At 41.6% G+C, this 14,239-nt stretch overlaps 1 protein-coding gene across 2 annotated transcripts in view; it reads right to left on the bottom strand.

Annotated features, from left to right (window-relative positions):
* Positions 1 to 47: 47 nt before the first annotated feature.
* Positions 48 to 14,239, bottom strand: part of LOC118396158 (cadherin-related family member 5-like) — a 33,499-nt gene continuing 19,307 nt past the window's right edge. Inside the window, exons 3-17 of one of the 2 annotated variants that reach the window (XM_052465881.1) lie at positions 9,991 to 10,080; positions 7,348 to 7,550; positions 7,151 to 7,207; positions 6,889 to 6,981; positions 6,536 to 6,622; positions 6,301 to 6,411; positions 5,768 to 5,938; positions 5,596 to 5,686; positions 4,880 to 4,986; positions 4,502 to 4,702; positions 4,261 to 4,392; positions 4,042 to 4,120; positions 2,277 to 2,470; positions 2,130 to 2,150; positions 48 to 1,767 (exon numbers count right to left, since the gene is read on the bottom strand). In XM_052465881.1, coding sequence (XP_052321841.1) covers positions 664 to 1,767; positions 2,130 to 2,150; positions 2,277 to 2,470; positions 4,042 to 4,120; positions 4,261 to 4,392; positions 4,502 to 4,702; positions 4,880 to 4,986; positions 5,596 to 5,686; positions 5,768 to 5,938; positions 6,301 to 6,411; positions 6,536 to 6,622; positions 6,889 to 6,981; positions 7,151 to 7,207; positions 7,348 to 7,550; positions 9,991 to 10,080 — 2,741 coding nt within the window. In that variant the 3' untranslated portion in view covers positions 48 to 663. The remainder of the gene's footprint in view (positions 1,768 to 2,129; positions 2,151 to 2,276; positions 2,471 to 4,041; positions 4,121 to 4,260; positions 4,393 to 4,501; positions 4,703 to 4,879; positions 4,987 to 5,595; positions 5,687 to 5,767; positions 5,939 to 6,300; positions 6,412 to 6,535; positions 6,623 to 6,888; positions 6,982 to 7,150; positions 7,208 to 7,347; positions 7,551 to 9,990; positions 10,081 to 14,239) is intronic. The other variant, XM_052465882.1, reaches the window with a different exon arrangement.

Here is a 14,239-nt window from a genome sequence, read left to right as displayed (position 1 = left end):
AGGGTATAAGAACCACAACTCCCATGAACCAGTGCTTCAGTCACATGATGGCTTTACTGATTTATACTGTAGAGACAGACTGAGACAGTTGATGTAACCTGCAAATTCTGGTCATCATATTTTACATCATGCTACACAGAAATACAGTAGAAGAGCACACAATCCAAACAACAAAAATATTTGCTGAAGCAATTTCTTGTGACCATCATTCCAAATCCTGTGTTGTGGACATTGGAACTACGTGAGAAGCATGAAGGTCATGGCTAGCACTGAAGTAGGTAACATCTTATCACAGGGGTGTTTTTGTCTAAACTAAATAAGAATGGTCAAAGGAGAGGACAGAAGTAGGCCTACACACAGTGTGCAGGAGTCCCTTGAACCATTTTAGAACAAAATAAGAACATCAACAAAAACACAGTAACACAAAAGACTCAAGTCAAAGGCCTTACAAGAGGAATGTGGCCTATATCTCAGACACATGGCCTGTTGTGTTGTGTTTCACCTACACTTGCTTGAGGCAAGTCTAGGGTGTTCCAATATCATCAGTGTATGTGTGTGTGTGTGTCTGTGTGTGTTTGTGCAAGCGTGTTTCAGAGTGTTCTTAAATGTTTGGCCTCAGTGACTAGAGAGTGTTGCAATAGAGTGTTGCTAGGTTACTGTTTATCACTCCTTTGATTGGCCCACTGATACTTCCTGCTCTGTATCACAGGGTTGAAATGATGGACTCCCCTGTTTCAAACTCTCCCCTTCGCTCTCTGATTTACCCCCCTTTCCTTCCATATCATCCCTGTCTCTCCCGGCCCTTTCCTTGTTTCCCTCCATCCAATCCCTCTCTCTCTCCACTCCTTCGCTGTTCCCAGTCCCCTCCTCCTCTCCACCACTGGCAGGGATCTCAGTCATGATGTCATTGTCGTAGTCTGTTATCAGGAATGTGGGCTGTATGTGAGAATAGAGTCTCACCAGCTCTTCATCCTCATCATCATCACTGTTCCTGGTGGCCTCTTCATCCCCCAGGAAGCAGTCATCATCACCGATGGAGGCTGTCTCAGGGCTGTGGGTGGAGGGTCTGCGCTCCTCAAGGTACCCTGGTTGTCCTACCTGCTCTGGGCAGGTGATGGTCAGTACAGGGGTATGTGTTTGCCCTGGGGTGGGTTTAGGTGGGGGTGTCCCTACCCTGTCCTGCTTTGGACAGGGTGGAGTAAGTAAACGTGTCTGATTATATCCTGTACATTCAGGATTGTGTATCGGGTCTGGAGTAGGTGAGAAAGGGAGAGGTGTGGTAGGTGAGGTAGGAGGGGGTGTGGGGTGAGGGGGTGAGTTGATCGGAGTGGGAGGAGGTAAAGGTGTGTGTACCTGCTGATGGTTAGGTGAGGTAGGTGTCTCTTCTACCTGAGTGTGTGTACCTATTGGATCTGCAACAGGGGAGGGGTGTGTAGCTAAAGGCGAGTCTGTCTGATCCATGGTAGATGTAGGTGATGGGTGTAGGGGTGTACTAGAGCTGGAGTTACTCAGGAGTTGAGTGGATGTCTTGAGTAGTTCAGCTGTGATGGTTGTAGCAGGTGTATGGGTGGAGTTGGCTAGTATAGGCTGGATGTAGGTTGTTGAGGGTGTAGCTATGGGTAAAGCATTGAATGGAGAAGGGTCCGAGTCTGCAGGTGTGTAAATGCTCTGACCGCCCAGTAGCTTGGAGGTGGAGGTGGAGGTGCTTAGACCCTCCTTTTTGAACTTCACCTCATCAAGGACTGGCATGGGGCTACTGTGACTCACCTGGGGAGAAAATATACAAATCGACATGGCTGACTGACTGTCTCACTGATAAACTATGTGATGTTAGCTCACTTGCTCCTTTGTCTATTAACTCACCAGTTGGAAAGGTCTCACACACACACACACACACACACACACACACACACACACACACACACACACACACACACACACACACACACACACACACACACACACACACACACACACACACACACACATATACACACATACACACACACACACACACACACACACACACACACACACACACACACACACACACACACACACACACACACACACACACACACACACACACACACACACACACACACACACACACAGAGAGAGAGACTCACCAGTTGGAACCATTGTAATCTCTAGACCAGCAGGGTAGATCAAACAGAGAGAGACGCATAGGTCAGTGCACAGGACTAGAATGTCTATATGTTAGAGGTTAAAAGTTAAAAGGGTAGCGGTCAGGGTGAAGTGTCAGTATATCTCACCACATTGGGGTGTTTTCCCTGTGCTATACAGCCCCTGTCCTCTGGGTCCTTCAGTCCTCTGTATGTCCGGAGGACATGCTGCAGTGCATACAGAGCGCAGCCTAACAGAGTCAGTCCCAGGATGACCACACCCATAGCCTTGCCTACTGCACAGCTACCATGGAGACGCCCGTCCCCCAATGGGCCCTGAGGGACTGCACACACATATAGTACCTGTCAAAAGTTTGGACATACCTACTCATTCCAGGGTTTTTCTTTATTTTTTCAACTATTTTCTATGTTGTAGAATAATAGTGAAGACATCAACACTATGAAATAACACATATGGAATCATGTAGTAACCAAAAAGCTTCATGAGCTAGTCACCTGGAATGCATTTCAATTAACAGGTGTGCCTTTTTAAAAGTTCATTTGTGGAATTTCTTTCCTTCTTAATGTACTTGAGCTGTACTTCAGTTGTGTTGTGACAAGGTAGGGTTGGTATACAGAAGATATCCCTATTTGGTAAAAGACCAAGTCCATATTATGGCAAGAACAGCTCAAATAAGCAAAGACAAACAACAGTCCATCATTACGTTAAGACATAAAGGTCAGTCAATATGGAACATTTCAAGAACTTTGAAAGTTTATTCAAGTGCAGTCGCAAAAACCATCAAGCGATATGATGAAACTGGCTCTCATGAAGATCGCCACAGGAAAGGAAGACCCAGAGTTACTTCTGCTGCAGAGGATAAGTTCATTAGAGTTACCATCCTCAGAAATTGCTGCCCAAATAAATGCTTCACAGACTTCAAGTAACACACACATCTCAACATCAACTTTTCAGAGGAGACCGCGTGAATCAGGCCTTCATGGTTGAATTGCTGCAAAGAAACCACTACTAAAGGACACAAATAATAAGAAGAGACATGCTTGGGCCAAGAGACACGAGCAATGGACATTAGACCGGTGGAAATCTGTCCTTTGGTCTGATGACTCCAAATTTGAGATTCTTGGTTCAACTGCCGTGTCTTTGCGAGACTCAGAGTAGGTGAACAGATGATCTCTGCATGTGTGGTTCCCACCGTGAAGCATGGAGGAGGAGGTGTGATGGTGTGGGGGTGCTTTGCTGGTGACACTGTCTGTGATTTATTTAGAATTCAAGGCACACTTAACCAGCATGGCTACCACAGAATTCTGCAGCGATACGCCATCCCATCTGGATTTTGCTTAGTGGGACTATAATTTGTTTTTCAAAAGAACATCGACCTAACACATCCCAAGGGTGTGTAAGGGCTATTTGACCAAGAAGGAGAGTGATGGAGTGCTGCATCAGATGACCTGGCCTCCACAATCACCCGACCCGGGATGAGTTGGACCGCAGAGTGAAGGAAAAGCAGCCAACAAGTGCTCAGCATATGTGGGAACTCCTTCAAGACTGTTGGTAAAGGTAAAGCTGGTTGAGAGAATGCCAAGAGTGTGCAAAGCTGTCATCAAGCAAAGGGTGGCTACTTTGAAGAATCTCAAATCTCAAATATATTTGGATTTGTTTTACACTTTTTTGGTTACTACATGATTCCAAATGTGTTATTTCACAGTTTTAATGTCTTCACTATTATTCTACAATGTAGATAATAGTAAAAATGAAGAAAAACCCTTGAAATAGTAGGTGTGTCCAGACTTTTGACTGGTACTGTATGCACACTTACACTGAGAGCAAGTACGACCACACTAATTGTAATCGTGTGTGTGTGTGTGTATGTGTATGTGTGTGCGGCTGTGTTACCTATTTGTCCTTCATACAGCACCTCCACCTTTATGAGAGCCGTGGCCATGTCACCTGACTCCAGATCCACAGCCACTACCTGCATGATATCATCATCATCATCATCATCATCATCATCATCATCATCATCATCATCATCATCATCATCATCATCACCAATTTAGCTTGTCCATCATTACGTTGTTCTCTCAAATACTGTTCTGTCCAATCAAAGCCCACCTTCAGACTGTGTTTCTGTGATGGCCGTAACTGATTGGTCCTGGCGATCAGAAGCCCCTCCTGTGTGATGTGGTAAAACTCTGTGTGATTGGACGAGGACCTCAGGGAGTAGTGCATCTTGGGATTAATCCCCTACCAATTAAGGGAAGAGAGAGTTGAAGTTACAGAATATTACACGATGCATAGTCCAGCTGTGTGTATGAGCGTGTGTGTGCGTGTGTGTGTGTGTTTGTATGCATACATCAGAGAAGTCCCTGTCCTGTATCTGTAGCAGCAGCACGGTGTTTCCGTAAGTGTTGACCAGTGAGGCAGGGCTGTTGCCTTCAGTGACAAAACCACGGTATTCGGCCCGACCAAACTGGGGAGGAAAGCGGTTGACAGCCACAACACGGATCACCACTGTGGCAACTGAGTACTTCCTAGGGTCATTCCTCTGGTACGCCTGAGGAGGGGGAGAGAGTTTTCAGTTATTTAGAGCCTCTGTAGTCGTGTGTGTGTGTGTGTGTGTGTGTGTGTGTGTGTGTGTGTGTGTGTGTGTGTGTGTGTGTGTGTGTGTGTGTGTGTGTGTGTGTGTGTGTGTGTGTGTGTGTGTGTGTGTGTGTGTGCGTGTGTGTCTCACCATGACCCGTAGGCGTAGTGTGGGTGTCAGTAATCTGTTCTCTACTTCTTTCATCAGACGCACCTCCCCTGTCACCTCATCCATCACAAAACGCCCATTATCAGCCCCTGACAACATATATTGTCAACAGTGTTGGGGAGTAGTGAACTACATGTAGTAGTAGTAATACAGCTACATTTTGCAGGAGCTTGGTGGTAGTTGAACTAAATCCAAATCTAGGTAGTGTTTTCAGTATTTAATAACTTTTTTTGCCAAGTAGCAGTGTAGCTAACTACTGGAACTACACACATTGTTTTGCAAATATTTAATTACATTTGGGTGAAGTTGGCAATCATTTCCTTTATTGGCTTCAGACCTGCCTAATTCTCACTTACAACATCATTTTTGTGTGTAATAGGCTAAATTGCACATTCTGCTAACATATGACCGACCCCAAAGTGATCTGTCCTTGCAATTTGTAGTCTGTGACATAACAGATTTACATATGATAATGTTTCATCAAGTAGTTTGGATGTAGTGAACTACTTTTTCAGAGTAACTTTAGTTAAGTAAACTATAATTTTCTTAAGAGTAGGTTTAGTTTAGCTTAACCTTTTCCAGTGTGAAGTAATTGGTAGCCTTGTAAACTATACTGTTTATAAACTCCCAATACTACGTTGCATTTCATTCTGAAGATAAACGGTGGTGATTTATATGTGTGTGTGTGTGTGTTGTACCTGACAGAATGCTATAGCTGAGAGGTGAGCTGAGGCCTCTGTCTCCATCCACAGCATTGATCGGCCCAGGAGAGAAGTCCAGAAGAACGTCCTATAACAGGGACAACATTAACAGAATACATCAGTCCCTTACCCCTAACACCAACACCTAACCCTAACCCTGGGCACTAACCTGTTCGCCTTCTGTGATGTTAACCGTGTAGACGGGGTTGCTGCAGACACGATTCGATTGGTCATTAGAGGGGGGCATGCACGGCAGGAATTGTGGGTACTGGTCATCTCCGTCCAAGATATTCACGGTCAGGATGGCACTAGTGTTGAACTTCTCCACAGTGTTCATCTCCTACACACACACACAAACACTCACACAGGCATACACACACACACACACACACACACACACACACACACACACACACACACACACACACACACACACACACACACACACACACACACACACACACACACACACACACACACACACACACACACACACACACACACACACACACACACACACACACACACACACACACACACACACACACACACACACACACACACCGTATATCAGACTGAGATATTAGTTCCAGTCATACAATCTAATTGGTTAAAGGTGTGCATTATTCACAAAATATATCAAGCAAATGGTAGGCACAGCCAAGTTTTTCTGTAACTATAGGCTAGGTGCATTTAGGGTACCGAAGCATATATGGTGATCTTCAGTTGTGTTTTAGTCTCATAGTCCAGAGGCTTGGCCAGTATCACCTCTCCACTGTTAGGGAGATCCACACTGAAGTAGGCAGCATCAGGCTGGAACAGAGACCACACACAAATACTGCACTCACTCATTTCAATGCAGAAGTATTTTTTATTTATTTGATACAGTAAGGAGATCTGGTATTTATTTAAGTATAAAACTTTATTGATACAGTACCGAGGTCTGGTCGATGGAGTACATTATGGTGTCGCCATCTGCATCTGTGGCCTGGACTGTGAACACCACTGTCTTCACCTCAGCCAGCTAGACATGGACATCAAGCAAAAATCGGCTTCAGTTTATGTCTGTCCTTGTGTGTGTGTGTGTGTGTGTGTGTGTGTGTGTGTGTGTGTGTGTGTGTGTGTGTGTGTGTGTGTGTGTGTGTGTGTGTGTGTGTGTGTGTGTGTGTGTGTGTGTGTGTGTGTGTGTGTGTGTGTGTGTGTGTGTGCGTGCGTGCGTGCGTGCGTGTGTGTGTGTGTGTACTGTATATGTGTGCGTACGTGAGCATGTATGTAGTGTAGCCTACTTACCTCACTGATGCTTCGAGGCTGTATGGTGCTCTCCACAAACTCAGGAGTGTTATCATTCTCATTCAGAATCTCCACCATGATCCTGTACTCACTCTGAAACACACACACACACACACACACACACACACACACACACACACACACACACACACACACACACACACACACACACACACACACACACATTTAGAAGTTTTGGATCCATAGTAATATCACTTTGGTATAAAGGACAAATATATTTCCAGATATGTACAGTCTCTACCTGCACAGTGTCCTCCTCATAGCAGGTCAACGCTGCCATCAGGACTGGGCCCTGCACCTGAGACACACACACACACACAGAACATATATAATGCTTCATATCTGCACATGACCCTGCTGAGTGTTGTTCTTTGAGTCAACTAAACCAAGACAGAAATTTCTGTCATCATTGTGACGAAGTTGTGATAACGTTTTTACCTCCCGGTCCAGGACTCTATCCAATGGGGCATTGAGTCTGATGCTCCGCCTTTCTAGGAAGAACCAATCAGCGTCCTCCCCAGTTAAGCTCCAGACAACATCATTGGCTGTCAGCTCAGTGTTGAGCTCAGCGATGAGTTCTCCTATCATGCTGTTCTCTTTGACCTTTGAAAACACATCATGGCCCTCCAGACATGGGTTCCCTGACAATCAGACAAGCTTGTGATTAGCAGAGTAGCCAATCAGACAAGCCTATGATTAGCAGAGTAGCCAATCAGACAAACAGTTTGATGTGATTGATTAGGATCCCCATGGCAACAGCTAGTCTTACATGACAAAAAAGTGATTACAGACAAATGTTTTTATAATTTCCATATATTTAAAAACATGAACATGTAGTGTGTGTGTGCATCTATTAGTTACACATACATGTCAGTACATACACACAACAAGTAGGTCACATGGGGGAGATGTGTTGCTTTATTTGTGTTTTGAATCCAGGTTTGCTGTTCACTTGCGCTATATAAGATGGAAGTGAGTTCCATGCGCTCATGGCTCTGTATAATACTGTACGTCTCCTTGAATTTGGTATGGACCTGTGAACTGGGAAAATACCCCTGGTGGCATGTCTGATGTGGTAAGTGTATGTGTCAGTGCTGTGTGTAAGTTGATTATGAAAACAATTTGGAATTTCCAACACATAAATGTTTCTTATTAAAACCAGAAGTGACGCTGTCAGAATTTCCTCAACCCTTAGCCAAGAGAGACTGGTGTGCATAGTATTCATATAGCCCTCTGATTACAATGAAGAGCAAGAAGTACCGCTCTGTTCTGGGCCAGCTGCAGCTTAACTAGGTCTTTCTTTGCAGCACTTGACTACATGACTGGACAATAATCAAGATAAGATCAAATTAGAACCTACTGGACTTGCTTTGTGGAGAGTGATGTCAAAAAAGCAGAGCATCTCTTCATTACAGACGGACCTCTCCCCATCGGTACAACCATTGAACCATGTGTTGTGCATGACAGTTTACAATCTAATGTAACACCAAGTAATTTAGTCTCCTCAACTTGTTCAACAGCCACACCATTCATTACCATATTCAGCTGAGGTCTAGAACATAGGGAATGAATTGTACCAAATACAATTCTCTTACTTTTAGAGATGTTCAGAACCATTACTGGCAATCCATTCCAAAACTGACTGTAGCACTTGGTTAAGTGTTTCAGTGACTTCATTAGCTGTGGTTACTGATGCGGTATATATGGTTGAATCATCAACATACATGGACACACATGTTTTGTTTAATGCCAGTGGCAGGTCATTGGTACAAATAGAAAATATGAGGGCCTAGAGAGCTGCCCTACGGTACACCACACTTTACATGTTTGATATTAGATAAGCTTCCATTAAAGAAAACCCTCTGAGTTCTAGTAGCTAGATAGCGCTGAATCCACAATATGGCAGAGTTTTTTTCATTTAACCTTTATTTAACTAGGCAAGTCAGTTTAGAACAAATTCTTATTTACAATGACATCCTACCAGGGAACAATGGGTTAACTGCCTTGTTCAGGGGCAGAATGACAGATTTTTACCTTGTCAGCTTGGGGATTCAACCCAGAAACCTTTTGGTTACTGGCCCAAAACTCTAACCACTAGGCTACCTGCCTAGTTGTAAGAGGTTGAAAAGCCATAACACATACGTTTTCTCAACAACAGGTTATGGTCAATAATATCAAAGGCTGTACTGAAATCTAACAGTACAGCTCCCACAATCTCCTTATTATCAATTTATTTCAACCAATCATCATTTGTGTCAGTGCAGTACATGTTAAGTGCTCTTCTCTATAAGCATGCTGAAATTTGATCAAACACACATTTTCCCAACAGTTTGATGAGAGCAGGCAGCAAGCTGATAGGTCTGCTGTTAGAACCAGTAAAGGCCGCTTTACCACTCTTAAGTAGAGGAATGACTTTGGCTTCCCTCCAGGCCTGAGAACAAAGACTGTCCTCTAGGATCAGATTAAAGATACAGTATGACAGATAAACGTGTCTATAGACTCAGCTACCATCCTCATTAGCTTTCCATCTAAGTTGTCAATGCCAGGAGGTTTGTCATTATTGATCGATATTGATTTTTTTTCACCTCTCCCTCAATAACTTTACAAAATTCAAAACTTACAATGCTTTTCTTTTATTAAATTATTAACATAATTGCCAACATCTTATGGTTTTGTGATGAATAAGCCATCTGATTCGATGAAAGATGGAGTTTAATTAGTCTTTCTGCCCATAATTTAATTTAAAGTATATAATTGATCATGGCTTCATAATACAGTTTATTCTTATTTTTATTGAGTTTAGTCAAATAATTTCTTAATTTGCAGTAAGTCAGCCAGTCAGATGTGCAGCCAGACAAGTTTTTGACTTGTTGAACCTTTTAGGAATAAGCCACACAGGGAACACAATTTCTACTGACAACAAACACATCATTTAGGTATTTATAGGTTATTTCACATCATAGATTTAAATCAATAAAAAGAGACATTCTCGCAAAGCAATAATGACACACAGATCTACAGCAAGGGAGAAGCTTAGCGGAACGATGAGTGCATTTGCCATAAACATATGCCGGTACTTACAATTTTCTCCTCTCACAGTTTGGTCTAAACCAGGGTCACCACTCCCATCCTCCAAAGACACGCCATCTTCTACAATGGTAAAGAGATGCCCTGAACAAACCAAAACAGTCAACCTCTATACACAGCTTAATTGGAAACTCCGCCCTTAATTAATTACGACGTGGAACACTTGCTGCTGGCATGCCAGCCGACATCAACAAAATACTACAAATTACAAAAGTCGAAAGTTTACATACACCTTAGCCAAATAGATTTAATCTCAGTTTTTCACATTTCCTGACATTTAATCCTAGTAAAAGTTCCCTGTCTTAGGTCAGTTAGGATGACTAGTTTATTTTAAGAATGTGAAATGTCAGAATAATAGTAGAGAGCATGATTTTTTAAAGCTTTTTTTATTTCTTTCATCACATTCCCAGTGGGTCAAAAGTTTACATACACTCAATTAGTATTTGGTAGCTTTGCCTTTAAATTGTTTAACTTAAGTCAAACATTTCGGGTAGCCTTCCACAAGCTTACCACAATGCGTTGGGTGAATTTTGGCCCATTCCTCCTGACAGAGCTGGTGTAACTGAGTCAGGTTTGTAGGCCTCCTTGCTCGCACACACTTTTTCAGTTCTGCCCACAAATTGTCTATAGAATTGAGGTCAGGGCTTTGTGATGGCCACTCCAATACCTTGACTTTGTTATCCTTAAGACATTTTGCCACAACTTTGGAAGAATGCTTGGGGTCATTGTCCATTTGGAAGACCTATTTTTGACCAAGCTTTAACTTCCTGACTGATGTCTTGAGATGTTGCTTCAATATATCCACGTACGTTTCCTTGCTCATGATGACATCTATTTTGTGAAGTGTACCAGTCCCTCCTGCAGCAAAGCACCCCCACAACATGATGCTGCCACCCCTGTGCTTCACGGTTGGGATGGTGTTCTTCGGCTTGCAAGCCTCTCTTTTTCCTCCAAACATAACAATGGTCATTATGGCCAAACAGTTCTATTTTTATTTTATCAGACAAGAGGACATTTCTCCAAAAAGTTTTTTATAGCGGTTTTGGAGCAGTGGCTTCTTCCATGCTGAGAGGAATTTCAGTTTATGTTGATATAGGACTCGTTTTACTGTGGATATAGATACTTTTGTACTTGTTTCCTCCAGCATCTTCACGAGGTCCTTTGCTGTTGTTCTGGGATTGATTTGCACTTTTCGCACCAAAGTACGTTCATCTCTAGAAGATAGAATGCGTCTCCTTCCTGAGCGGTATTACTGCTGCGTGGCCCCATGGTGTTTATACTTGCATACTATTGTTCGTACAGATAAACGTGGTACCTTCAGGCGTTTGGAAATTGCTCCCAAGGATGAACCAGACTTGTGGAGGTCTAGCATTTGTTTTTCTGGGGTCTTGGCTAATTTCTTTTGATTTTCCCATGATGTCAAGCAAAGAGGTACTGGGTTTGAAGGTAGACCTTGAAATGCATCCACAGGCACACCTCCAATTGACTGAAATTATGTCAATTAGCCTCAGAAGCTTCTAAAGCAATGGCATCATTTTCTGGAATTAAAGGCACAGTCAACTAAGTGTGTGTAAACGTCTGACCCACTGGAATTGTGATACAGTGAATTATAAGTGAAATCATCTGTCTGTAAACAACTGTTGGAAAAATTACTTGTGTCATGCACAAATAGATGTCCTAACTGACTTGCCAAAACTATAGTTTGTTAACCAGAAATTTGTGGAGTGGTTGAAAAACGAGCTTTAATGACTCGAACATAAGTGTATGTAAACTTCCGACTTCAACTGTACTATATAATTCTGTAGTAAACTGTAGTATATTGTAGAATCCTATATTCCATGCTGTAGTATACTTTGATTGTGTAGTGCTTGCTTTATGATGTTTTTGTGTACTGGAGAATACTATACTACACACTGTAGTATCCCTCGATCGTGTAGTGCTTACTGTATGTTGTAGTGATTTTATATGTACTGCATGTCCTCCCCTAATAAGGTTGCCAGGGAAACGACATATTTATAATTGTTTGTTTTATTTATCTGTGTCAAATAAGCAAACCTAATCCTATAACTTTAATAAACTGATCTTGTTCTTTATATCTGCCTGTGTATTGTTTCCCTTTAATCGGCCTAGAACCTGCATCTAACATTTAATGTTACAATTGTTATAAAAATGTAATGTTATTCATGTTAATGTTACAATTGTAATCAAAATGTATATATTTTTGAAAGGTATTGTCTGGTCCGTTGCATTGCTCAGAACTGACCCAACTCAATAGGTGGCCTGTCACGAACCTGTGTGTCTTATGTTCTGATTCAGTTGTTCCTCTTGTTAAACAGTAACTGGCATAGTCTGGCATAGTCTGGTAGTTGTGCCATTTTAGCTAACCCTAGTCAGGTGTTACTACAATATACTACAGTCGAGGGTGCAAAACACTATGTTGACTAATACAGAGAAGTCTGCAAAAACACAACAGTGAATACTATAGTATACTATAGCCATGTCCTCAAAAACATTTCAGTGAAGACTACACTAAAGTCAGCAAAAACACTACAGTGAATAATATAGTATACTATAGCCATGTCCTCAAAAACACTACAGTGAATAATATAGTATACTATAGCCATGTCCTCAAAAACACAACAGTGATACTACAGTATACTATAGCCATGTCCTCAAAAACACAACAGTGATACTACAGTATACTAGAGTCATGTCCGCAAAAACAGTACAGTGAATACTGATGTACGGTCTGCAGAAACACAACAGTGATACTACAGTATACTAGAGTCATATCTGCAAAAACACTACAGTGAATACTGATGTAAGGTCTGCAAAAACACAACAGTGATACTACAGTATACTAGAGTCGTATCTGCAAAAACACTACAGACAATACTGTAGTATACTACAGTCATGTCCGCAAAAACACCACAGTAAACACAATAGTATACAAAAATATGTTGTCACCAGGGCTGGGTAGGTTACTTTCGAAATGTAATCCGTTACAGTTACCAGGTACCTGTCCAAATTGTACTCCGTAACGGAACTTTAAGATTACCCAAACTCAGTAAAATAATCTGATTATGTTCTGTTACTTTTAGATTACTTTCCTCTTAAGATACATTAAAAGAAGACAAAAATGTATATTACCAATTGAACGAAAATCATGATAAATCAATATTAAAGTTTACATACAGTAGCTGGCCATATATCGATGTTAAATTTGACTCTAACCCATCGTTTTCTAATACATAAAATTAAATGATTAAATTATATCTTTACATTAAAAACCAAAGTCTATCAGAATTCCAGTCATTCCCATAAATGTTATACCCCTTGATCTTAAAGAATAGGACTTGGAAATGTGGAAATATATATGAGCCAAATTGTTTTATCTGATCCTAACCCCAAAACGAAGGACTTATTAGCCAGCCCTACTCTGTTTTTTAGTTATCATGGAGGATTGATTGGGCTCATTGATTCAAGTTGAAAAATAAATGCTGTGCTCATGGAATGGCATGCTTTGAGCACTACTGAAAAGTGCTATTTAGATGTGAAAAATGAATGCCATATATGCTGCAATTGCAATTGGCCAATTGTTTACCTTTTTGTTGGTGACACATTGATATCTTCATAATATGCAACAAAAACAAAACGGACGCCCCGCCTCTGTTTTGGTAAAGAGCTGAGGGAAAGGCATGGAGAAATGTAACCACTCTGAGATTAATAGACAGAGCTATGAAAGCAAGGACTGGCCATCCATGATATCAGCATTATTGTTTTAACCATGTTATGAGGCTATACAGTGTTTGTTTACATTTACAATGTTTACAAACATTGGAGGGAAACAAGCTTATATTTTGGGTTCTAGTGGAGTGTGACAGTTGAACTAAGCTTATGAGGCATTTATAAGTCATATTCTTCAAGAATCAGGGGATATATATATACAGTACCAGTCAAACGTTTGGAAACACCTACTCATTCAAGGGTTTTTCTACATTTCTACATTGTGGAATAATAGTGAACACATCAAAACTATGAAATAACACATGTGGAATCATGTTGTAATCAAAAAAGTATTAAACAAATGAAAATATATTTTAGATTCTTCAAAGTAGCCACCATTTGCCTTGATGACAGCTTTGCACACTCTTGGCATTCTCTCAAACAGCTTCATGAGGAATTATTTTCCAACCGTCTTGAAGGCGTTCTGTCGTGGAAGGATCAGAATTTGTTGGTAACA

The sequence above is a fragment of the Oncorhynchus keta genome, chromosome 17, assembly GCF_023373465.1.
Source record: "Oncorhynchus keta strain PuntledgeMale-10-30-2019 chromosome 17, Oket_V2, whole genome shotgun sequence".
In the NCBI taxonomy this organism is placed as follows: domain Eukaryota; kingdom Metazoa; phylum Chordata; class Actinopteri; order Salmoniformes; family Salmonidae; genus Oncorhynchus; species Oncorhynchus keta.
This window is presented reverse-complemented; position numbering and strand designations above follow the sequence as displayed.